This window comes from Pseudoliparis swirei, chromosome 11 (genome assembly GCF_029220125.1).
Source record: "Pseudoliparis swirei isolate HS2019 ecotype Mariana Trench chromosome 11, NWPU_hadal_v1, whole genome shotgun sequence".
Taxonomy (NCBI): Eukaryota; Metazoa; Chordata; class Actinopteri; order Perciformes; family Liparidae; genus Pseudoliparis; species Pseudoliparis swirei.
This window is the reverse complement of record NC_079398.1, coordinates 10351678-10377982: the sequence shown is the minus strand read 5'-3', so window position 1 is coordinate 10377982 and position 26305 is coordinate 10351678. Positions and strand designations below refer to the sequence as shown.

The 26305-nt window shown below is 42.8% G+C and overlaps 1 protein-coding gene across 3 annotated transcripts; it reads left to right on the top strand.

The window, feature by feature from the left end:
• Positions 1 to 1655: 1655 nt before the first annotated feature.
• LOC130201880 (serine palmitoyltransferase 2-like) lies at positions 1656 to 26254 on the top strand. Of its 3 annotated transcripts, none has more exons than XM_056427059.1 (12): positions 1656 to 2036; positions 5078 to 5275; positions 5873 to 6027; positions 7037 to 7185; positions 7679 to 7803; positions 9185 to 9278; positions 10789 to 10894; positions 11645 to 11864; positions 14230 to 14356; positions 21631 to 21766; positions 21863 to 21992; positions 23991 to 26254. In XM_056427059.1, exons 1-12 carry the CDS (start codon positions 1857 to 1859, stop codon positions 24117 to 24119), a joined length of 1749 nt encoding a protein of 582 aa, XP_056283034.1. In that variant the 5' UTR covers positions 1656 to 1856; the 3' UTR covers positions 24120 to 26254. The 3 variants fall into 3 exon arrangements, with proteins under 3 accessions (XP_056283034.1, XP_056283036.1, XP_056283035.1); XM_056427060.1 differs by lacking the exon at positions 1656 to 2036 and adding an exon at positions 2166 to 2457; XM_056427061.1 differs by lacking the exons at positions 21631 to 21766; positions 21863 to 21992; positions 23991 to 26254 and adding an exon at positions 18082 to 18723.
• The last annotated feature ends 51 nt before the right edge of the window (positions 26255 to 26305 follow it).

The window sequence follows — 26305 nt, the reverse complement described above, 5'->3', positions numbered from 1 at the left end:
TGACAATACAAGATTGATTTTTCTTTTAACATTTTTGTTTGCTTTTTATTTTATTTATTTATTTTTATTCCAAGGTTAAGGGTTAAGCCCCCTCAGAGTGCCCGTCATTCTGCCCCAGAGACGGGGAGGTAAAGAGAGGCATTGGGGAACCGACACATGGGAAAAGGAGAACAAAGAGTAAAAAGAATTGGAAGAGAGACGAGATCGAGAGAGGAGACAGAGAAGAACAAGGTCCAGAGGAGGAGAGTAAAGGGAGAACCGGCAGACAGTACGAGAGCAGTTTCATCCCCGAGAACTAATTATAACATCACCACAGAGTTCCGTTTAATGTCACTTTAAAAAGAAGGAAAATCCAGACAAGACACACACAACTTCTCCACACACGGCCCAATGCTGCCATCTAGTGGGCAGCACGGGTTCTGCAGACTCGTAGAATATATGCGCCAATGCATCCTCTGTATTTTATGGTGTCGTGTGCACACTACTCTGGCTCTCCCAGAAGGGCCAGTTAAAGTGTACTGAACTTTAGACACTGGAGGGGTTAATACGCCGTGGCAGGTCATCTAACCCCATCATCTTGATTAAAAAGGCGATTCAAATTGGGGTTTGCCTTCACTTCTTCTTTCCAGTTCGATGTAGTTTTGGTATATTCACAAAGATGATAAGTTATTGTCATAAATAATAAGTTAATAACTAGATGTAAGGACAACTCACTTTAGCATCACAGTGTTATCGACTTCTCTCGGTCATGATCACAAAGATGGAAAAGTGAAGGTGCAAAGACGAGGAAAATCAAACATTTGATAGAAAAATTAACTGATGACCTTTTCAATAAAAAAAAATCTTAACCAATGTAAAATAACACATCACCTTCCTTCAGGATTTAGGGTGTTTTAGAAAGGCCACACGGAAATCCATGCAATGGGAATATGGACTCCACTGAAAAGGAACAAGAGTTTTGCATAAGCCTGTAAAAACAACACAAAATAACTTGCAGACACTCTGCACAACAACAACAACAACAACAACAACAACACAGCAGGGAGTTGAACACAGACACAGCCCACAGGAAAGGAAGCAGCCAGACCATCCTTGTCTCCTCCTTCCTTTCATAAAAGGCTCTGCAGCGTGTTGCTTTGTTGGTGCTTCTGTTGGTTTGTTAACACATAAAACATTATTTATTCATTCATATTCATTCATTCATCTCTCTCTCTCTCTCTCCATTCAATAGGCTTTATTGTCATGGATGTTGCATCAACATCCATGACAATAAAGACAAAAAGAAGACAAAAAAAGACATAACAACACAAAACATATTGAATTCATATGGATAATAATAATATGACAGGCTAAACTAACTAAACTTTTGACCGGTAGACGTATGTCTCTGTCAGCTAATCTTTTCTCAAGCTTTAGCCATACGTGTGACTTCCCTTGTTTCACAGGTGAAATGTGATTGGCCAGCTCTCCTATATACGACATTGTACTGTATAATTCTTCACAGCTGATTTTAACATTACAGAACCATTAAAGTGAATCAGACGCGTCTCAAGCCACGCCCTTCCGTACTTGTGAGCCGCGTGGCCCCGCCCCCTCATGCGCGTTCCTACATCATCATGGGTGTGGAATGTCCGGTATTTTGAGTCCGGATTTTTTGCTACCGCACAGTCTTGTGCGCGTGTGTCATTAGAGTACGTGCGTGTTGCGTGTGCGCGCGCGCGTGTGCGTGAGGGAGTTCGCCGTGCGGTCGTACGCGTCGCCAGCTCGGACGCCGTGTCTCCGCTTTGCACCGCCGGCAGGCAGCCGCGCTCCTACATGCGAGTTCACCGCCGCGGCTCCACCATCGTCGGCCAGCAATGACCGAGAGCCCCGCGACCAAGCCGGCCGACGGGGATGCGCGTCCGCGCGTGAAGAACGGACTGAAGCCGGAGAGGAACGGCTCGGTGGTGAAGAGCCTTCGCTGCTGCCATGAGCGGCAGCCCCAGCGCCACTGCCACCCGGAGGAGGAGGAGGAGGAGAAGGAGGAGAAGGAGGAGGTGAGGCCCGGGGATGGGGGACGGGGGAGGCTGCGGTGGCCGGGGACGCATCTGCCCATGTGGACCCGGAAACAGCTCGAGACGACGCGGACATCACTCTCACCTTCATGGGCTCCATAACACGGCCCCGCCGCTCGGTACCTGGCGGTGCTGCCTTGGAGCCACGGGTCTCTCCAGAGTACAATTACATCCAAAAAACACTGACGGGGTTCCCACGTTTTTTTTAACTAAATAGGCTCCCTCGAAAAACGCGTTACATTAGAATCTATTAAAATGTCAACTTTATGAATGGGCTCATTATGCTTTCTCTCGGTTATTGTAGACAGGCGCGCGTGGCAGCTCCCGAAAGTTGACGTTGCACCGGATTCTGAATCTTTGAATCTCCTTCATCCGCATGAATAATTTAATACGAGCAATATATGTAAGTAACCCCACTCTGTGTGTAGATGGTTAGACTCGAATAACTGGGTCTAAAGACTAATAATAATCAGACGGTATCTCATGATGCCAGTCAAACCGGTGACACCAGCCGTCTTAACAAACTGGTTAGGAAGGCTGGCTCCATCATCGGCTGCCAGCTGGAGCACCTGGAACAGGTGGTGGAGAGGAGGACGTTGAAGAAACTGCTGTCCATATTGAACAACCCGGACCACCCTCTCCACCACCTCCTACAGGGACAGAGGAGTACTTTCTCCAGACGTCTCCTCACGCTCCGCTGCCACAAGGACAGATACAGGAGAACATTCCTGCCGGCGGCTATGAGGCTCTACAACAGATCACCTCTTGCCAGATCATAGTGCAATAACTGCAATAATAACTTCATATCCACACTATGTTGATCTGCACTTCACACATTTCATTTATTTACACTACACACACATTTCATTTACACTACACACACTTTGCACACTGTCTATATTTAATATTTTTATATTTAATTTAATTTGTCATTAGTATTGTGTATTGTGTATGCATATTTTATATATATACATATATATTTTATTTTATATTTTACTTTGTATACTCCTATATCTTTCATCCCTGTTTTTTATATTTTATTTTTTATTCTTGTGTGTTTAGTTTATTGGTGCTGCTACTGTGACGACAAATTTCCCCTTGGGGATTAATAAACTATATATCTATCTATCTATCTAAACTACTTGGGGCAGATACATTTCCTCCCATCAGTTGACTATGCGCGTGCGTGTGCGCATGCGTGTTTTTAAGTGGAAACTAATTATCGTCTACCAGCTGCTCCTCTCAACCTCAAAGTGAACAATAAACATGTCTCAATTGTTTTTTTGTTTTTTTTTGTGGCTAATTTCTGAGGGTGCATTAGCTGCAATCTTCTGAGAGGCAAATGTGTGTGTTGACGCCTCTGGGGAGGGAGGACGCCTAAGTGGTTGAACGATGAGGGATGGCAGGGAGACACTGAACCGGTTGGCGACTTTTTCAGTTGAAGTTGTCCGTTGAGACGCCGGGGAAACAACCTTTATTCCAAAAGAGGCTAATGAAAGTATGTTTTTTGTCTTTTCATCTGTAACCGTCCCAATTAACGAGTTTTAAATGCACACTGAGTCATGTTTCAACCGAGTGGTTGTGAGAACCAAAAGAAATGCACAGCAGGAAACTTTGGTTTTAAAGCTCTCTCCTTAAGACCTGACTGAGGAATACAGTCGGCATCAGGGAGATGCCGCCAACTGGCATCTTCCAAACCATTTCTGGTTTGAGATTTGGCAAAGAGCAACACACACACACACACACACACTTGGAAGAGACATACTGGTTGTCAGGTTTCTGTAAACTTTGGCCTCTCCCCACATCCCCCGAGAAAAAACTGTGCCTTCAGCCTGGTGACTGAACCTCAGCTGATTACGGTTTAGTGCAGATGTCAGCATTGGCACTGTTTTATTTCCTGTATGGTTGTTGTTCAGCTGCACCAGAGTCTTCATATCTTCCCCCTGCTGACAATCTGACTGCACACAAGCCACCTTTTTTTTTTAAAAATGAGACACAGAAACTAGGTTTTTGGGTTCCGGTTATAAGAAAAGGACAGGGAGTCACGGAAAGACATAATCTACATTAATTCATTGATATAAAGTATTCAAAACGTGAAACTGTATTCCATTTTAGGTGTAAGTCGCTGTGTTTGCATAGGGAGATAAGTTGTACCTTTTTACAGGCACGGCTTGTGTCCATAGAGATGGTGTTGACTTTGTTATACTAGTGATGCACGATTTAACCACAGCATAGTTTATTTATATATATATATATAATTTTTATTTTCTCCTTTTAATGAATATATATTTAGAAATATGTTTATTCTTTTTTTCTTTTCATGAATATTTTCAAAGATACATTATGTATTTTCTAATATAATGTATATATAATACTCACTGAAAGACACTGTGTAAGAATAGTAATGCACGATTTAACCGCATTATAGTTGTATTTATATTAAAAAGACAAAGAAAATTATATTTAAATATATATATATATAATTTTTCTTCATCTTTGTAATAAATATATATTTATTTTATTTTTATGAATATTTTTAAAGATACATCAGGTATTTTTTCTCATATAATGTATATTTAATACTCACTGAAAGACACTATTTCTTTTGAGACTGTTTACTTTGTCATAATAGTATTACACAATTTAACCCAGTATATTTTTTTATATATGTATTTTCTTCATCTTTTTAATAAATATATATATATATTTTATGAATATTTTCAAAGATACATCAAGTATTTTCTAATATAATATATATATAATACTCACTGAAAGACACTTACTTTTGTAATAATAGTAATGCACGATTTAACCGCAGTATAGTTTTTTATATATATATATATTATTTTTCTTCGTCTTTTTAATAAATATATATTTAAATGTTATTTTTATTAATATTTTCAAAGATACATCAGGTATTTTCTAATATAATGTATATATAATACTCACTGAAAGACACTATTACTTTTGAGAACATTTGATGGTCACTGAAATCTGAGTTTCTGGTTTCCCCTGGCGCCCAGGTCCATGCGGCGGCGGCGCACCACGGCGGCCTGTACAACCGGCCCTTCCTCGAGTCCTTCGAGCAGACGCCCATGCTCGTGGCGGTGTTCACCTACATGGGCTACGGCATCCTGACCATCTTCGGCTACCTGCGCGACTTCCTCCGCCACTGGAACATCGAGCGGTGCCACATCGCCAGGGAGAAGGAGGAGCAGAAGGTGAGGAGGGAGTTATCTTTTTGTCTATTTTCTCTTGGGGGAGGATTTGCATTGACAGATGCAAATCGTCAAGACGACAGGAATCTAGGAAAAGAAGGCCAGACTGAACCAGGGTGTTATTCTCACGCCACATAGCCTCCCACATTAGAACCCATGTCTTTAAGTATTGTGAAGCTTTGCTCCAAGCTCAACGAAGAACTTGTCTTCACATTGTCTTGTTCATGTCACATTTCTTTCTTCCTGAAACGTGTCCTTGACCGCCACGTTTTTTTTCTTCTTTTTTCACCCGTTATGTAACTTTTGATAGTGGGTCCCATTGTTTTTAAGAGTTCTGGTTACGTCGAGGAAAGGAAGCGGGTGAGATAAAAACGAGGAAGTTGTGAAATCGACTGCCGGGGGACGTGCCCCGCATTTTATTCTCTTGATAAACAAGGGACGTTCATTTGAAAGTTGAGGAAGATGTTCCTGTAATTATTTCCTTCATGCCAAAAGTAGACACGGCCTGTAGTAGTAGTTTGTATACCCTCCTCCTCTTCACGCTCTCTCTCTCTCGCTCTCTCTCTCTCTCTCTCTCTCTCTCTCTTCATCCACCTGTAGGACTTTGTGCCCCTCTACCAGGACTTTGAGAACTTTTACACCAGAAACCTCTACATGCGTATACGGGACAACTGGAACCGGCCCATATGCAGCGTCCCGGGGGCCAAAGTGGACGTGATAGAGCGAACGTCCCGCGACTACAACTGGACTTTTGAGTGAGAGAGACATTCATTCATAAAAGTCAACATAAAGGTATAGGCCGACACATGAAGGAGAGCAGGCGGCATTCGTGGGACAATGGGAGGCAGGCGTGTTTGGCTGAGGGTCATTCGAGGGTTAATCCTGACTGCTTCCACCCTTCTGCTCTACAATTACCAACGGGGCAAGGGACACTTTTCCCTTTCGGAAATGAGACTTGGCAGCGTCACTCGTCTCCGATAAAGCCGAGCAGGGACGTGCACCAGCTAGAAAGTTGCAATGTCACGTTGAGTTCTATGAAGGCCGAAACTGGCACGAGCAAAAGTGTTTTCATATCGAGGCGTCTGCCGTCATTATTGTTTTTCTTTATCTCTTATCTTTATCATCATTTTTTTCTAAAACATGAATATAAGCAACCATTTTATAACTATTTTTTTTCATAATTATTCTGACTTTTCTGTTCTCAAATTAATTACAAATTAATACATTTATCCTAGTTTCCCAGAGCTCCGACTGATGAACTCCAATTAACATAATTAGGTAGAGCTTGATATTGCTGGACCAAATCACACATTGAAAATTAATAAGAATAATGTCATCATTGCGTGACTTTAGGGTGGTCCGCCCCGTGCATACGGCCAATCAGAGCACAGTGCTGCCAGCCAATCGCAACACATTGGAGCGGGACAGCGAAATATAAGCAGGCTGCAGCGTGCACAGACGAGCTGTTATGGTAATGTGTTGCCAAATATGGCAGACACACTTTTTATCTCAAGAAGAGCTTTAAATGCGTCCGATTGTACCGACCAATCGACACAATGGAGCTTCAGCGAATCAGAACGCATCTCTCGGGAGATTCTTACGGCCCAAATTTAAAAAAATAGTCACATGAGATGGAGCGGGAACGCGTTGGTTCACATTCAATGGGAAACTTGTGCTCTTGTCGTATTGGCTGTACCAATAGGGTTGCATGAACATCTCTTTGATTGTACCCTTTGCCCCCCCCCCCTCCTCCTCCTCTTGCAGTTACACGGGTCGAGTGGTGCCGGAAGTGATCAACTTGGGCTCGTACAACTACCTGGGCTTCGCTGAGAACACGGGTCCGTGCGCCGCCTCCGCGGCCGAGGTCACCGCGAAGTACGGCGTCGGAGTTGCGAGCACCAGGCAGGAGATCGGTACAATCACACGCCGAAACACGGACGCTCCGGCGACACACTCTGTCGCCGGAGCTGAACAGCAGGAATGTGGTGGTGGGGGGATTCTCCACAGTAAAGGGAGAATAATGGAGCAGTTTGTTTTGTGGCACAGTGGAAACTAACACGGTAGATTTTCTATCCTGACAGCGTAGTGTGCAAATATTGCCAAGCGTTGTTTAGTATATGGGCTTTATTTGTCAGACATTGGTTTTCTTAATAGATACATCGGGGTGATTGTTTAATCCATACAGAAACAGAAGTGTAGAAAGGGCTCCAGGAAGTCACTGCACCCATCCAAGAAATAAGCTGACCATCTCCTGGCAGAATATCTCTCTTGAATGGACCGACATGAGAGTGGTCTCAATCTTCTAATCTAATTCTCAGCAAGAAAGCCAATAAGCCAATTTACCATGCAATCTGTGTCTTTGAGACTTTGGTTGGTATGGTGACGACCTGTGAATCTCCATCTCAGGTAACCTGGACGGACACGAGGAGATGGAGAAACTAGTGGCTAAGTTCCTGGGCGTGGAGTCGGCCATGGCGTTTGGGATGGGCTTTGCAACCAACTCCATGAACATACCAGCACTCGCTGGCAAGGTCAGTCCACCGGTGGTGGATGTTCTTGTTGCACACTTTTCCTTCCGTTGTATTTCTTGGTCCCCATTCTTTTAGTTTGACGTTTATTTCCTTGTCATGTTTATGTTACATTGTCTCTTTCCTCTTATTCCTCCCTCTCTCCCTGCCCACTGCCACTCACTCTACTTTCTACGAATGTTCGGTTTTGAGTAGTGTATGCACTCTTGTATACATCATATATACATACATATATATATGTATGTATGTGTGTATATATATGTATGTGTGTATATATATATATGTATATACAATACCGTTCAAAAGTTTGGGGTCACTTAGAAATGTCTTTATTTTTCAAAGAAAAGCACTGTTTTTTCAATAAAGATAACATTAATCAAAAATACACACTATACATTGTTAATGTGGTAAATGACTATTCTAGGTGGAAACGTCTGGTTTCTAATGAAATATCTCCATAGGTGTATAGAGGCCCATTTCCATCAACTATCACTCCAGTGTTCTAATGGTACATTGTGTTTGCTAATCGCCTTAGAAGACTAATATCTGATTAGAAAACCCTTGTGCAATTATGTTAGCACAGCTGAAAACAGTTATGCTGGTGATATAAGCTATACAACTGGCCTTCCTTTGAGCTTGAAGTTTGAAGAACAAAATTAGTACTTCAAATATTAATCATTATTTCTAACCTTGTCAATGTCTTGACTATATTTTCTTTTCAATTTTCAATTCATTTGATAAATAAAAGTGAGTTTTCATGGAAGACACGAAATTGTCTGGATGACCCCAAACTTTTGAACGGTAGTGTATATTATATGTATGTATACATTTATTTATGTATACATGTATTTATATATTTATGTATACATGTATTTATATATTTATGTATACATTTATTTATATATATTTATATATAAATGTATTTATATATGACTTTATTTACATATATATATAAACATTTATATTTTAAATGTATTTATATATATATATAAATGTATTTATATGTATTATATGTGTATTTATATATACATTTATTTATATTATAAAAGAGAGCACAGTTATTGTAGCTTTAACTTTTAAGGTATCACCACATCAGCGTCTCCTGGACTCGTGTCGGGAGAAACCACTTCCTGTTGGCACGAGCAACTAGTACAGCCTACAGTGTGTCAGTCAGTTTTTAGATGAGTATTGGGAAATAAATAATAAGTACAACAGGTTTTATCACGCTGCTGCCATTGCTACTCATAGTGATGCAACATCAGTAGTATTTGATCAAAGGCTTCTCTAAAACAGGCCAACAAACAAGAAACACTGTCTGCTGCCTCAGAAAGTTACACAAATCACATGTGTGAATCATGTATAAATGTTGCCTCGTGTCCCGCAGGGCTGTCTGATTCTGAGTGATGAATTAAACCATGCCTCCCTGGTCCTTGGTGCCAGAATCTCGGGGTCCACCATCAGAGTCTTCAAACACAACAGTGAGTCTGTGATCCCGATCAGGTCATTGATTAAACTAATGGCTCTACTCAATAAGGACTTTTTTTTCTTATCCTTTCATCTGCTGCATTCTGCCGATATCTGATTACTTGATCTCCTCACTTCTTATACACGCACTACTGGGGAGATGGCTCTGCATTCCACGTCTCGGGTTAAGTCGTTTATCATAATCCGAGGATTTTTTTATTTTGATGAATGGACTGACGGATGCTTGGGTTTCAGGGCCCTCCTCGTCGTGTTCATTCTGGCTCAGTCACACTTGAATAGAACCGAAGAATAGCCTTTGTTCACCTTATTCCTGACACCTGTACCTATTCCTGGTACAAGTAAGAATGTCTTGGCATTCAGTTTTGTTTTCTTTCTCTAACAGAAATGACAATATTATTCACACAATAAAAACACTCTCAGTAGGCCTGTGAAAAGGCAGGGGAGCAGTTAGCTAGCTGGCTAGCTGCTAGCGGTGGCTCACATACTGAAACGAGTATATTGAGTGTCTTTGGGGTAGCTCATAAATAGCTCTTGCTTTCATAGAACATGAGATACATTCATTATAACGTGTGATTATTTCTATCTGTAATTGGCCATTAGCTCTGTAATAGCGATTAGGCTAACTAGCCATAGCTTTGCTCTGAAGCTACGCCCACATACAAGCACAATTTGTTTACATTTGGATGCCTTCATGGCGGTGACATCCATGGCCAGAGAGATGGTACTGTTGCTGCCAAATGCAAATGACTTAAGTCTGTAATTGCCAGCTCAGAAGTTGGCTACCAACACAGGGCTCTCAAGTGTCACGCATTGAGCGTGACACTCACGCATTTCGGTCTTACGTCACGCACTCCCGCCACACATCGTATTGCTCACGCTGAAAAAAACTCTCGGCTATTTAATGTTTTAATGTGCCGCAGCGCGCAAACATGAGCTGGCCGCGCTGCCCTCACCATGGAGGAATCAAGCGCTCCCCTGGAGTTCTGCTGTGAGGAGTCATTTATCAGCCAATCAACAAAAAAAGCAGCAACGGGGGGGGGTGTGCTGATGGAAATGTCACTCTTGCCTGTCTTCAAAACTTGAGAGCCCTACCAACATTTTAACATTTGGCAATTAGCTTCGAGCTAACGAGCCAAAATACCTCAGCTTGCCACCCAGAACCAGTTGCTTTGCATATTGTTAAATGTTTCATGTCTTGCAAACCAAATCCACAAGTTCAATTATTAATTATAATTTGTTATGTGAATTGTGACTGGTTGTTGTTTTTTGGATCAAATGCAGCTAATGTTTGAAAAACAGGAGCAACACCACTGAAGATTTTGACTCCATCCAGTTGTAAAGTTTTATTAAACACACAATATTCAGTATTGTTGTCCTGTGTGGATGGAAACGGTCTAGGCTGGTGTCTCACGACCTTCCCCTTCTGACGACTACCACTGCTGATCCCACAACTTTCATTTTGAATTAAGCGCAATTACTTGTCTCTCCTTATTTTCCTGTCAGATATGCAGAACCTTGAGAAACTGCTGAGGGAGGCCATAGTTCACGGGCAGCCCAGGACTCACAGACCGTGGAAGAAGATCCTCATTGTGGTGGAGGGCATCTACAGGTGCATTACCCATTTACCACACTATAAATATCTTAAGTTTTTTTTTAAATCCAGGTATTTTACAGTTGCATTTAACTAGGCTAAAGTTCTCAGGAGAAAGCAGTAAAACAAAAGGCGTTACTAGCTTTAAAATATTGATTTCCTTCCAGGTTTCAACATGAACAAAACTGACCGTAGTTGCGCAAGCAGTAGTTGCATCAGATGCTGTGCATTGGTTTTGTTTTCAACAGACATTGAATTTTTTTTAAATGGATCAAATGTAAACCAATTATTGACATGTTTACTGCCAAATCAGACAAAGCATGTTCATCTACAGGAGTCTTACACACACACAGCTCTTCTATTGATTGGTTCATGTGGTTCCATTGGATTCAGCAGTATCAACACTCCCAGGGAGTTGACAGAGCTGATTCTGTGCTTGTTTAGCTCTTACCGGATGTGCACACGGTGAGCACCTTTGATGGGTTACTTTAATGCCTGGCTGCAAGAGGCTGCCGTGTAAATTATCACTGTGCAAAGCAAATCTGGCTTTTTCCCTGTGACATTGTGACATTTTCCCCCTACGAGTTATCACATGTGAACAGGATATTGGAGACGCTTGTCGTTCGTCTGCTCGCCAGCTGACGGGTCCCGGCAGTTTGGTACTCTGCTCTCGAGTGCGGAGCAGAGACCGCTCAGATTGACGCCCACTGTAACATGTTCTACTGTGTCTTGTGTAGTTATTCATGTTTATTTTTCCCTCCCTTGCAGCATGGAGGGCAGTGTAGTGCGCCTGCCAGAGGTGATTGCCCTGAAGAAGCGCTACCGGGCCTACCTTTACCTAGACGAGGCCCACAGCATCGGGGCCCTGGGGCCGAGAGGGAGAGGCGTGGTCGACTACTTTGGCCTGGACCCCTGCGATGTGGATGTCATGATGGGCACTTTCACCAAGAGCTTCGGCGCCGCAGGGGGATACATCGCAGGGAAAAGGGTGAGGATGCGTGGAAGGGGAGTTGTATATTTAATTTGTATCTGTTTTTGAAAGCACAGTTTATAAGAGAGCTGAACAAAAGCCCTGGCTGTCATGGATGGTTTCGCGGTTCGGCAACCCAGTGTTCTTACTGGTTTGCCGAACTGTGCTAAACGCCAATCTTTACGTCGCAGCTGAAAACTATCTCTCAATATCTGGGGTTTCCGTGTCAAGTGCCAAAATGTAATGTTGATTTTTAGCCTGTCAGCGCATGGCCGCTGCATTCCTGTCCTATTAGCCCCTTCACATGACGTCAGTGTGTCGAAACAAAAGGTCAGTTTCACAGAAGTCTCGACTTGAGGACGTGAACTGCTTTTGTGTCTCTGTGAAGTGATTGTGACTCAATCTGCTTCTGAAGAAGACAAAAAAGGAAACGATTTGTCCGAGCAGATTTACCGGCTTCTTTTCACCTGCAAAAAAACCTTCAAGGATGGGCTCATAAGTAGGGATGGGTATAGTTTGGGTTTTTTCCGATACCGGTGCTAAACCGGTACTTTTAAAACGATACCGGTGCCTGAACCGATACTTTTTTTTTAAACGCACAATGAGGACATTAATAACCTCTTCGGCCATATTCCCTGTAGAAGCCGTTATCATGGAGCACTGACAAACAACGGATATCAGACTGTTAACATACACAATATATGTTCTCCATTATATAAGGAGCGCATCTATAAACCTATTCGCTGCATAGACATCCTATTTACCCCAAAGAGTCCCGAAGTCAGCAACAGAAGAAGATTTTCAAACAGACACAACGAGCAGAGACTACGATGTGTTAATGCAGGGCTCTCAAGTGTCACGCATTGAGCGTGACAGTCACGCATTTCGGTCTTACGTCACGCACTCCCGCCACACATCGTATTTCTCACGCTGAAAAAACTCTCGGCTATTTAATGTTTTAATGTGCTGCAGCGCGCAAACATGAGCTGGCCGCGCTGCCCTCACCGTGGAGGAATCAAGCGCTCCCCTGGAGTTCTGCTGTGAGGTGCCACTTATCAGCAAATCAAAAAAAGAAATGGGCTACACAATAGCCAATCAGAAAAAAACGTATCTGTTGTATCTGTGTAAGATTTAATCCAGCAACCAATGAAAATAAAGCATCCTGGATAGATATGTCACTCTTGCCTGTCTTCAAAACGTAAGAGCCCTGTTAATGACATGTGGTTCAATTAAGTTCTCACTCTCTTAAACTTTAAATCTTTAAATAATGTGTTGTGTTTGTGCGTGTGATTTTGTGTGGTGATGTAAACTCAGCTGTCATAACAAGCAGCAGGAGAGCACCGTGTTAACCTCTTGGTATCCTGCATGCTCAAAACATCAGAGCATTGTTTGTTAAGGCTGCCCACATAGCATTTATCACTTTATTTGCAGGCCTAGGAAAAGGACCCTCTCAAAAATGTTCAAAACAGCATTTTGAACAAGTATGATGTATTATAAAGAATTTAACATAAAGACAGGACATTTGTGCAATAGAATTAGGCAAGTTTTTGTAAATGAGAGTAGTTATTAAAAAACATTTTATTTCTTTAAGGTAGAAAAGATGTCTCGTAAAAGACCTTTGCCAGGCCAGAATGCAGGGTACAACATGGGTACAACGCCACATTAATTCAAATTTCCTGATAGCTGAGCCACCAACGTGTGTGGCTGCGTGCGCGGCAACATTTTGGTCACCCCCGACAAAATCTCACTCAAAGGTTTTTTGAAAAGTTGGCAGCTCTGGTTATAATGGCTAATTTATTATTTCTTGGGCTACTTTTATGAATGCAAGACTTGCAATCAACGATACGGTACTAATCTGAGTTAAAGCTGCTCGTCATCATCGGTCTCCACGTGTTCAGGGGGACCGGTGACGGCCTCCCCATCGCGCCCAGCCAGACTCTGGTGTGCTCCACACGGGCTCACGCAGTCACACACGGCGCATGCCTCCGCTGTCAAAGTTAAATTATAGGCTATCGTAACCTGCTGACAGGGCGGAGTCACCAGAGAAGTTCACAACAATAGTTTTTTTTCAATTTCAATCGGCTCAGGCACCAGAAAGAAGCACCGAAATGTGCGTTGCGTTTCGGTCCGGGTAATACCGGTTGTATTGGAACCGGTATTACATTGGCACCGGTTTCCGGTACCCAACCCTACTCATAAGTGGAAGGACAAGATGTGAGGCGTGTTTGTAACAACCCTACAATCCAATTTACCTCGTGATATGCAGTTGGCATTGGAAGCCAGAGTATGTTGACGAGCCTCAATCTGTACAAACCTAGTATATACATTGGTAAAGCTCTCCATGCACGTCTTCTCACGTCTTCTGTGTCTCTGCCGGGTTTAGGAGCTCATCGAGTACCTGCGCTCCCATTCGCACAGTGCGGTCTACGCCACCTCCATGTCTCCTCCTGTGGTGGAGCAAATCATCACTTCTATGAAGTGCATTATGGGAGAGGATGGAACAACGATCGGTGAGTGGTTCAACAATATATATATATATTTATTATTTTAGATTTTTTTTAAAGGAGGTATATATTTATATATATTTATTTAAGTATATATATATTGTAGTGGCACTCCGTCTAGTTCTGGTTCTTCTGTACCACACTTTTGAGATCAGTCTTTAAAGCTGTTAATTGACACGCGAGTGACACAAGTAGTTTCATACAAAATGATGTTTACTTCAAAAAAACGTATAGTACATGGTCACACGGTCAAAAAACTATGTCGCTTCCAACAACTCTGAACTCAAACACGACAGACAGTCCAACACACAGCTGTTATACTGACGTGACGTCATCTGATTGGAAGCTTACATTCAGACAAATTATTAAGCTTTCAAATACAATACTAAATTATATATGTTAAACTAAACATTCTTTCAAATCATAATGAAAAGGGTTTATATTCAGTTACCTTTTTAAATCTTTTAAAACTAAATTATTATAACAAATGAAATCATGCATTTGGCTCTTACATTACCCGGCCCCTAATTGGTTAGACGGGAGGACTAAGCAATTATACTCAAACATTATAACAACAAAGCCACAATACTTCAACTGTCCATAACTATTAAACAAGTATCTTCTCTCTTCACATATGGCCTCTTCCAATAGGCACAGCTTGTTTACTGGCCTTTCCAGCGTGCTGGTTTTAGTCTTTATCTTTACTCTTCTCACTGTTCCATTCGAGTCTGGCAATGTTTCCACAACCTTCCCCATGAGTTGCGTGGAGAGGAACTATCCACTAGCAGCACGACATCTCCGGTCATGAAGTTTCTTCTAGGCTTCCGCCATTTCTGGCGCTCCTGTAGAACTGGAAGATACTCATGTGTCCATCTGGTCCAGAATAAATCCACGAGATATTGGACTTGTTTCCATCTTCTTCTTGTGTATGTGTCGTCTTTGCTGAATATGCCGGGAGGCATGCTGGGGTTTTTGTTCTTCTTTTTTCTTTTTTTCTTCCTGTGCTGTTTTAATTTTGACTTTTGCTTTTCAGGGTCCTTTTCAGATTGATGGATTGTTTGTGAAAACTCTTTTCTTTCTTCTTTCAGTTTCAACAGAGTTTCCTTTACTTTCAAAATCCAGGCTACTGATCTTTTCATTTTATGCCAATCTGAATGGTAGTTTATCAGTTCGTTCAATGGTTCCATATCTTCTTTGACTTGGATTGCATTGACTGTGACTTTGTTCTTGACTTCCGGATCGTTTGGAAGGCTTTCTTCTTTTCTGTCTGGCTGCTCTGGCCAGTCACTTTCACTGTTCAACAAAAAGCTTGGCCCGTTGATCCAGGTTCTCCCTTGCACCAAGTTATTTGCCTTCAGGCCTCGGCTGGCTTGATCTGCAGGATTCTTCTGTAGCTTTCTTCGCAGACAGGTTATGCGCTGCTCAGCAACGCATCGGTTGTTGGGCATTTTGACCCTCTCGTTCCTGAGTGGCAATCCAACACAGTCATGACCACTCTCGAATGGTGGTGTCTTCTGCACAGAATGCAAACAATGCTTGTCCTCCTCGGACATCTCTTCTTTGTCATCGTACTTACGCTCTGTAAAATCAGTGTAGTACAGTTCGACTAGAAGTTTCTCTATTTCCATCACGGAGATCCTATTCACTGAAAGATGAGGTGACTCACTCTCTTCGTCTTTCAGTTCTTTTCTTACGGGTCCGTTCACCACCCAGCCAATGGCGGTCTTGACAGCATACAGCCCTCCATCTTGACTGTTGATGACGTGCCATGGCTCCATTGCTCTTGAACAGTTGGCTCCAATAAGTAGGCCGATGTCAGCTTGTATCTCTGGCAAACTCACTTCTCTGAGGTAAGGCCACTTCTGGATGTCTGACTGCTTAGGTATGTTTCCAGAGTGCACGGATATGTTTCTGTGTGTGAACACCTTCGGCAGGTCAATGAAGCTGCTGTCTTCCCATCCGCACACTTCAAGGTCTGAGATAGCTAAACTGTTCATGAGCTTTGGTTCTTCAGGTTAGTCTTGTCCCATCGTGCTGAGAAGTATTCGTGTCGGTTTTCCTTTAGCATTCAGTTTTCGTTGTAGGTCTTCCGTACAGAAGGTTGCTGTGCTTCCTGGGTCTAAGAAGGCGTATGTTTCTTCACACTTGTTACTCTTCTTTGATTTAATTTTCACCGGTACAATTGACAACACACATTCAGCTTCTCCAGCCCCTGTGAGGCTACAAGACTTGTTGGACAGAAACCTGAGCACACGACACTTGGCGTCCATGAGCATCGTCTTTCTTTTCAGGCACAGCATATCCTTCTTTGATTATGTGCAGAATGTCCGGATGCTTCAACTCACATTCTTTACATTCACTTCTTCGATTGCAGAATTTGCTGAGATGGCCAGGCGTTAAATATCCGAAACACAAACCCTTTGACTTCAAGAAGTCCACTCGTTCTTTGTGTGGCTGAGCTTTGATTGTACTGCATGCAGCAAGAGTGTGAGGCTGCTGGCAGTACAGACACGGCTTATCGAAGGCGCTTGTGGTTTTGCTTGAGATCGCTGGCTCAGCATGCGTTTCTTGAGGCCCTTTGCTTTCTGCTGAAACATTGGTGGCGAAGCTGCTTCCACGTATTTCTTTCTTTGGGGGATACCTCTCGTTCTGTTCTGTTTTTCCACTGGTAGATGGGCGGCTGTCTCGTATATTACCAAAGGGTGGATCTGATGCTATTTTAGCTTGACGGTCAATGTATTTCACCAAGTCAGCAAACTTTGCTCTTCTGCCACTTCGCTCTTTGATATCGAAAGCTACAGCCCGCCAACATTCTCTCATTTTGTACGGCAATTTGGACAACATAGTCCGTAGATTGGTAGGGTTGTCCATCTCCTCTAAGTATTCAATGTCCATCATGGTGTTGAGACATCCAATTCGGAACATTGCGTAAGCACTCAGTGCCTTTGCATCCTCGGACCTCACTTGCGGCCATTTTAGTGCTTTATCAATATACGCGCTGGCAATCCGTAATTCGTCCCCGTAGTGCTTATGAAGTAGCCGCTTTGCAGTGTTGCCAATTCCGCGGTTTAACCGCGGAATTGGGCTCCTTTTGAAGTGTTGCCGCGGGTTGAATTTGTTGTCCGCTGGTTCGGGTAGACCTATTTTGCATGCAAATTACATGAATATCTTTAAATAAAAATCCATATTTTAAATGAAATAATTTATTTCTACCCAAATCCTACCAAACTGACTCCAGATCAGCACGTACACACATGGACATGGGACACGCCCACATACACACACGCACCTAAAGCTCTCGCCGCTCTGTCTCCCGCGACCCGCTCGATCCCAACTCTGGTCTGGTAGTTAGTGTAGCTAGCTACACTGGAGAAACATGCCACCCGGTAAGTGGGCTAAATACGGGAAGAAATATACAAAAGAATGGGAAAGTGAAAACGGAATTAAAGAATGGATAGAACGTGTGGCTGGGGATGATACCAAAGCTTTTTGTCGGTACTGCAAAACCGAGATTCGTGCGCACCACAGTGATCCTCAAAACCACAGCAAAACGGGGAAACACATTCGAAATGCTGCTCCGTTCTCCAGTTGTCGAGTGCGTACATTGATTGAACTATAAGTATATGATAAAAATATAGTGAAGCAACATAAGGTGTTTCAGTTGAAATAAGGTATTGCATTAACTACAGTAAATGCATATGAAGTAAAAACAGTACATTCATGTTGTCCAGGCAGGGAGGAAGAGAGAAAAGGGAAGAGAAAGCCTCAAGACAAAGCAACAGGTTAGTTTGTCCGTCAGTGAATTGGTCTTCACGTTCACAGAGCTATATTTTATTTATGATAATATACTGTATCTAATTGCACAAGGCCATTTTAGGACATAGGGGAAATAACTGTTACGGGAAAACTGCTTTTAATGCTGGCATACTAACCATTTGGTGTTACTTTGTAGATATTACAATACATTTGGCAATGATAGCAATGCTGTTGGACTTTAAAAGCAGTGTATATGGTTTGGCACAGGCATATTTTGAGTTCTGAAATTGGGCTTGTTTTTTGGGCTTGTTTTATTGGCCATTGGGCTGGTTTGGGCTGGTTTTGATTGGCCATTGGGCTGGTTTTGTCACACAGACCTGGCAACCCTGCCGCTTTGCTTCAAGGTAGCCTTTGCTTTGTGTCATGAGTGCAGCTGCGGACAAGCTCTTGGGGTTCACCGGCTGTATGCTGTTCCAAGAAGTACAACTTATCCTGTTCATTGTCAGTCTTCTGTTCTATCGCATGTTCGAACGCTCTGATGAAAGACTTGAACTGTAGCGCCCTTGAACACAGGAATGTCCTTTGTTGGTAGCTGAGACAGCTGTTGTTGTTTTACAAGTAGCTCTGTGATTACGTTCTGCCTTTGCATGACCTTTAGTATGTCGTCACTTCTGTCCATTTGAGCGTTAGGCCGATGACTTGTGGCTGACTGAGACGGTGGTGGTTGCGAGTGCAGCATTGATGGTTGAATGTGAACGTTTGTTGCGGTATCATTATGCTAACCCTTTCCTTCTCCACTTTCCTAAATTGTAAGTGTTGCACTGGCATATGGTAACTGTCACCATCTTCAGATCTTTCATATTCTTTAAGCACCTTTAATTTTGCTTGACTTTCAGCTAATGCTGTTTTCATCTCTAATTCTTCTTTTTCAGCTTGGATTCTTGCAGATTCAAATTCAAGCTCTTGCTTTTTCTTCAGTGCTGCAGCACGCTCTAGCAGGGCTGCATGTTGTGCTTCCTGTATAACCCGTGTTGATGAAACACGTGATGCACATGTTGCATGACTTGTGTTCCACATAGGCTACCACCTTCTGCATTTCTATCTCCTGCCTGGGAAATACTGTCATGTGGTCTAACAGCTTCTTGCAGGCTATCCACTATATCAAATTCTTTTTGCTGTACATTTTCCATTGGCAGCACTGGTGTTGTTTCATGCACAACTGCTATCCATCTTTTAGTTTCTTTCATAAATTCTCTGATTGGTGCCATTTTCATTTCAAACCAATTATCCTGGTCAAATGTTCTTTCATCCTCATCTAAAAGATTTGCAACTTCACTGTTGAGACTTCTGAACTCTCCTACCAACTCTGCAAAATCGTTTTCCATCACGTCTTGCACATTTTGGACGTTTCCAGCATCACTCATTAATATCTCCAACTGCCTTATTGTGCTTGTCAGAGTTCCTAATTTTCGTCTCCTCAATGCAATGTATTTCTGCAACTGGTTTTCTAATGCCTTCTCCGTTGGCTTCCGTGATCTTCCCTGCGCCGTCACATCCTCCACACCTCTCTTCCCCATCAGCCATCGTACACATAGCTAGTGCTCAAGCTGTATGCCTCCGTTCAAAAGATCTTTTCTTTCACGGAACTTTTCTCTTCATAAACGAGTGCAAAAACAGCTTCTCAAAAATCGCCAAAACCTCCGCATTGACTGAATATAGGCTTATCACTGTAGGTTCTCACACCGGTGCATCACGTTGCTATTTTCAGCATTGAGCAGTTACAGATTAATTTTCGATTTCCTCCAATCCTCCGTATATCTTTGTATCTTCATAATACTCAAAGATAAAAAGGATACCTGATCTCGTAGAATACTTCAATGGATTCACAGGTCCGACGTTAGCTTCCAGTCCGTTTACACGAGCGGCAGACTGGCTGCGCTCTCGTAGCATAGCTCCATGGATCACCCGTTCCACCGCTAGCCTCCAGCCCGCTCCACTCGAGCGGCAGCTGGCTGCGTTCCCCACCTGTCCAGGTAATCCAGCGAAACTCGGCTAAACTGAGTTTTTTGACTAAATTGTAGTGGCACTCCGTCTAGTTCTGGTTCTTCTGTACCACACTTTTGAGATCAGTCTTTAAAGCTATTAATTGACACGCAAGTGTCACAAGTAGTTTCATACAAAATGATGTTTACTTAAAAAAAAATGTATAGTACATGGTCACACGGTCAAAAAACTATGTCGCTTCCAACAACTCTGCACTCAAACACGACTGACAGTCCAACACACAGCTGTTATACTGACGTGATGTCATCTGATTGGAAGCTTACATTCAGACAAATTATTAAGCTTTCAAATGCAATACTAAATTATATATGTTAAACTAAACATTCTTTCAAATCATAATGAAAAGGATTTATATTCAGTTACCTTTTTTAATCTATTAAAACTAAATTATTATAACAAATGAAATCATGCATTTGGCTCTTACATATATAAATATATTTATTTATGTTTATATATGAATAAATATATATAATATATATGTATTTTTTTATTATATATATATTATTTTTATATATAGATATATTTATTTATTATATATATATATAATTCTTTGGAGTAATCAATAGATTTAATGGATATACATAATGCAGGTTTAAATATGTACAAAACTAAGAGGGTGAGTCTCCATAATGCATTCTAAACATTGTATGCACCGAGATCTTTCCCCCCCCCCCCACACACACACCCCGCACGAGACACCTGTTGGTGTGGCTGTTCATCAGATACAATCCCACCTAATCATTTCAAATGAACCAAGAGTGACACCTGTCAGAGAAGCTTCGTGGCTGCCTGCTTTGTCAGCGAGTTGAGTGGATCCCATTTTAGCTGCTGTAATCTGCACCACCATCGGTCACCACCGGGTGTCAGTGCACACTAATGAAATCTATCACAGTCCTATCTGACTTCAGTTTCTCCAAAGATCCCAAAGTACCTTTTAGCTTTTGTGTTTCTTTTAACCCCCGTCCACAAAAAACATGATTTTTGACTCCGGCATATATGTGTGTGTGCAACGTTGTTGTATTTGTATTCATGAAACCCCGTTTGAAGCTATTTAGAAGAAACCAGTGAATCTGAGAAACATTCCAGAGAAAGTGAACCCCTGCTCTCTGCATGGTGCCATGAATGTGATTGCTTGCAGCTGCTGTTCAACCTTCTTTTTTTCTTCTTCTTTTCAAAGCATCATCAAACAAGCTATAAATAATGTCGCCCCCCCCCCCCCCCCACACCCCTCTCCCATCTGTGTGCCAGATAGATCAAATCTGGTAAAGGGGGTCAAACATGTTGTCGTCAAGGAGAGTCTTCTTTGTTTACCTCCTATACATATAATTCAAACTTTGGAGTGGTGAATTGTTGAACGGGGATCATTTCGTGGAGCTCGATGTTCACCGCAGTGTAAATATACTAAATGTACATTAACTCTGAGGCTCAACTCACGTTTCAATGTCTCCTCCCGCCACAAGGCCTCAAGCGTTTGCAACAGCTGGCGGGGAACACGGTCTACTTCCGCAAGAGGCTCCGAGAGATGGGCTTCATCATCTACGGCAACGAGGACTCGCCCGTCGTGCCCATGATGCTCTACATGCCCGCCAAGATAGGGTGAGCCTCCAGCCGCCGGCGCCGCCGTCCTCCAATAGGGAGGACCCATGTGAATGTTGTGTGTAACGTGTGTCTCCGGGCGTCGCTCCTCACCAGAGCGTTCGGCAGGGAGATGCTGAAGAGGAACATCGGGGTGGTGGTCGTGGGCTTCCCCGCTACGCCCATCATCGAGTCCCGGGCGCGCTTCTGCATCTCGGCCGCCCACACGAGAGACTTGCTCGACAGGGTAACTTTTCGATATTTCTTTTGACTGCTCGCGTTTACATGGATGGGACAACGAGACTCCTCCTCCTTTTTTATTTTTAATGGCTTCAACTTGTGTTCTCTTTTGGGCAAAGAACAATATTGTAATCAAAAAAATAGTAAAAGACCAAAAAAGGTTTTTACTTTCCTTAAAACAAGATGTGGCGGAGCTTCTTTTTTTTTACCCTACCAACAGGACATCTGTGGTTTGCTTTAAACAAACTAACTAACAGCTCTCTCACTACTAAATAATTAAAGCCACTGACATCATACCCGGTTCTGATTGGTTGGTGGTTAATCTTCTCCAGCTCCACCTTGTAATCAGTGTGAGGAGCCTGCTTCAGTTTTTCTCATAAAAAAAAGAGTTGTATCTCCTGCCTGGCGCTGAAGCACTTATTATTATTATTATTACTCGGTGAAAAACAGGGAATGCAGGCGGTCTTTAATTAGTCCGGATTGCCTTTCCGAAGCCTCACCGGGCGACGCTTTTACAGGGACCACACACAAACACTAGACTTTACACATATTGGGGTTTCTGTCAAAGTTTTGCAGCCGTTAGCTTGTGTGATGGAAACATCATATATATATATATATATATTACAAAGGTAGAGCACACATTGCATAGAGAATTGGCTGATGTGAAGTGACTTGGAGGGTCACAGGGCCAGAAGACCACGGGCCTCGGTCTTGAGACGGCGTAGCTAATGAGAAGAAATCACAATGTGTGTCGGAGACGTTTTCTATGATCCGTGAGAGATATGCTGACTTTACAGAAACTGGTTTAGACTGATTTAAATACAACATTGTCTTCTCGTGATTTTTGTTGAAAAGGGGTGAAACTTTCAGGGGTCTATAAATGAGCACGAGGCCTTTTTAAATGTTGAAGCTTGAGCCACAGACGGCCCTGAGGAGTGTCTGTTATGTTTCCCTCGAAGCATCAAACAGACGAGACGACTTGATTTCAGAGACATTATTTATCCTTTTCTATGTTTTTACTTTTTTTATATATAAACGGCTCCTTTTCCTGGTGTGCGTGTAATAACCTTCGATTAGTTTGAATTTAAGCCGAAGAGGTCACAAGGACACGTGTGTGTGTGTATTCACGGTACCTTTCCCCTGTGCTTGGCCTCCAATCTAGCCGTCCTATTTCCTCATTTGATCGCTTCCTTGGCGAACCATCCGAGCCGCCCTCTCCTCTCCGAGCTCCCCGCCTGCTCGTCCTCTTCAAGTTGCCGTTAAAAGCTTCGGCCCGTCTCCCGTCCTCGCATTAATACAGATCCCCCTCGCACAGCGGCGGAGAAGTCTCCTGTATAATTGGGCTGTTCTTGTGGCTCAGATGATGCCTTGTCTCCGGGAAGCGCTGTTGTATTAAGGGGGGGGGGGGCGCCTGTTATCCAATTCCCTTCCTCTTTCTTTCTTTTTTTTTTTTTTGCTCTTCAAAAAGAAATCAAATAATATAAAGCGAGAACAGGGCATGGGATTAGTGCTTATCTGTCATGCCGTTAAAGTCTCTTTGTTAGGCGTCCTCTTCGTATCGTTTGCGAGTTCTTTGATGTGTCGCGTCGATTTGTGCGTCTCTTTAATCTGACGGACGAGCCTTTCGCAGTTTTAATTTCTCAATCGAACGCGTGCACAATGCACATACATCTTAATTCCTTTCCTTGTGTCCTCCCTGTCCACATTCATATCCGGCTCGACACATCACACTAATCTATGCTGACTTGGTTCCTTAAGGTTCCTTAAACAAAAAACTTGTCTTTGCAAAGTCCGTCCAAGACAAATGGAGAACGATCGGCTCCATCTGCAGCATTTAAAGTCGGCTGTGTTTTCTATTCCTGCCCAGGTTTGTGATTTAAACGTACAAAGCCGGTGTGTGTTTATTTTCTCCATTAAAAACCTTGCATGGTGCAGCTTTAATCTTCCCACGATGGTGCACCTTCCCATGACGGCTTCTTCTTTTATTCCACGATTGTCTCCACAGGCGCTGAGTGTCATCAGCGAGGTAGGAGACCTTCTTCAGCTCAAGTACTCCCGACACAAAATCCAGCCGTCGTCGGCGCAGGACCGCCCCGACGACGGCGGCGACGCGTATGAGGACGTCGAAGACTGACGAGCCGCTCCTCTCCCGAAGTGGCGTAAACCAGAAGTCGCCCAACGGGGTCGAGATGGATCACAGGTCTTTCAGGACCGAGATGTGCGCAGGTGCCTCCTTGCCACTAGCTTTCCATAAAGTACCCCACCCCCCAGCAACAGAAGAAACACTTCCAACGGTTGCCTTAGCGTGGTGCACACACTGAAAGACAGCACTTACACTTTTACCTTCTCATTTTGTGTCAAAGACTTTTAGTTATGTGTGTGTGTGTGTGTGGTTGACAAATGCCAACCTTCCAAATGTCTCTGAAATTGTGACAGTGGCGATGATGTCATTCGGCAAAACTGAGCTGCTCCCCAGATCAATGCGACGACGTGTTCGGTGAAGCTGGCGTTCGCCGCCGTCTTTCGGGATTAAGCCGGTTTTGATTTCTTTCCTCCTGCCGTCGGATGAGAAGATCAGCTGTGAATCCAGCCGGCGCTATTTCAACTTGAACTTTAACCCTAATGGTTTGTTACCCTTAGCTGACCTCTCGTTTCCGCTGCTTCACTTTATTTCACCATCACTTGCATCAGGATGATTGTATGTTTATTTACTCGACTAACTTGGTGCATATTTGTACAGTTTTCACATCAAAGATGAATTTAATATCACTCAATAGTTGTATTCGAATGCCAATATCTGCTGAGTAGACAGTCCGGTGTATCGGTGTGAGCTGGGTCGGTTGAGCCACTCCAAGAAGTGAGACGCATAGGAATCCCATTTGAATCCAGTCTGGATGTGATTTCAGAACTAGTTGTTATACGCCTCAGTAATAATGTTAGAATGCCTCTTTGCGCTGTGACTTTAAAGCCATTCCGACTCATGTGTCTGTAGGTGCTCTTGCTTGCATGGTTTCGGGTATTATTGTGTGTCCCTGCACTTTTACACTGCTTCATATTTATTTATCTCACACTCCCGTCTTTCAAACTCTTTCCCTTGTTGCCGCTGAGTTTTGGAATAACGACATTCGTAAATGAAGGCAGCCGTCGAAAGAGAAAACAAAGAAGACTCTCTCCACACACAATACATTCCCACTCCGACAAGCATTGAGTAACCACTCGTTCCTAATGCTAATGTGTGTACAGTAAGAATGAGTAATTGAAGTTGCTCAGCACCACAGCCAGTGGTGATCAATGAAATGCACACACTGTTCTGCTCAATGTGACTTCTTATTTTTTTATGTTTTCATAAAAATCCACTTCGTTCTTGGCTCTATAGGAAGGGTCTTTTTTTTAATTTCAACCTAGTAGGTGTTTATCTGTCACTGTAAAACGGGAGGTTCGTGTGTTTTAGTTTTCATCCTATAGAAAACGAATTAAAATCTGTATCCACAGAAGATTGTCGGCTTCACGACGTTACACTTATAGATGCAGTGTCTTTTTTTGAAATGTATTTTTAAGTTTGCACACAGGAAAGTCATGAAATGATACTGCAAGCAGGCTATTATAGCACATTTTGATATGAAAATAGAAACACGTAAACCCCCCACTCAACACCTTCCTTGTTGCAGATGCAATGAGGCCATTCCTAATATGAATTAGAGCCTAGTGCTTTCAGAATGATCAAACTTTAAGTAAACCCGTTGCACAGGAACACCTGTAAGGTCCGTTTAGCCCTAATATTTTGTACGAAGGTTCTTCTGTCTCATTGAAAAAGGAACTATTCATAATATTGTTATATTTTGCTATCGAACGATGGTTATCTTCATTACTGGCAGCTTTTGTTTGACAGCACTCGAGTGCACCATTTATAGAGGCAATTATTTCAATGGTTTAGTGACCACACACACCAGAGACGATTCTTTTCTGATATAGTGCCTTTTTTTTAAGCAAAATATTTTCTAAGAATTCCGGGTACAGCCCGTGTCGTGACTTGGATCGTCCATCTTTCGTCTGGTTTGACTTCTTCCACCGCTCTGTCTTCAACGATGCTTTTAATTAGCGCTGGGTGTGTCCTCTGTATTGACTAATCCCCGCACGTTTGATCGTAGAAAATCCACATTGCATTGCGTCTGCCACGTGTCCGGAAGTGATTCATATGTAAAATGTCACCCATGTCGATATTAGTAGATTGTTAAAAGCAATAATAAAAACAAAGCGGATTTGAATTGCCGTCGGTGATGTAAGACTCCTCTTTAACACACTTTATTCCATCACACAGCC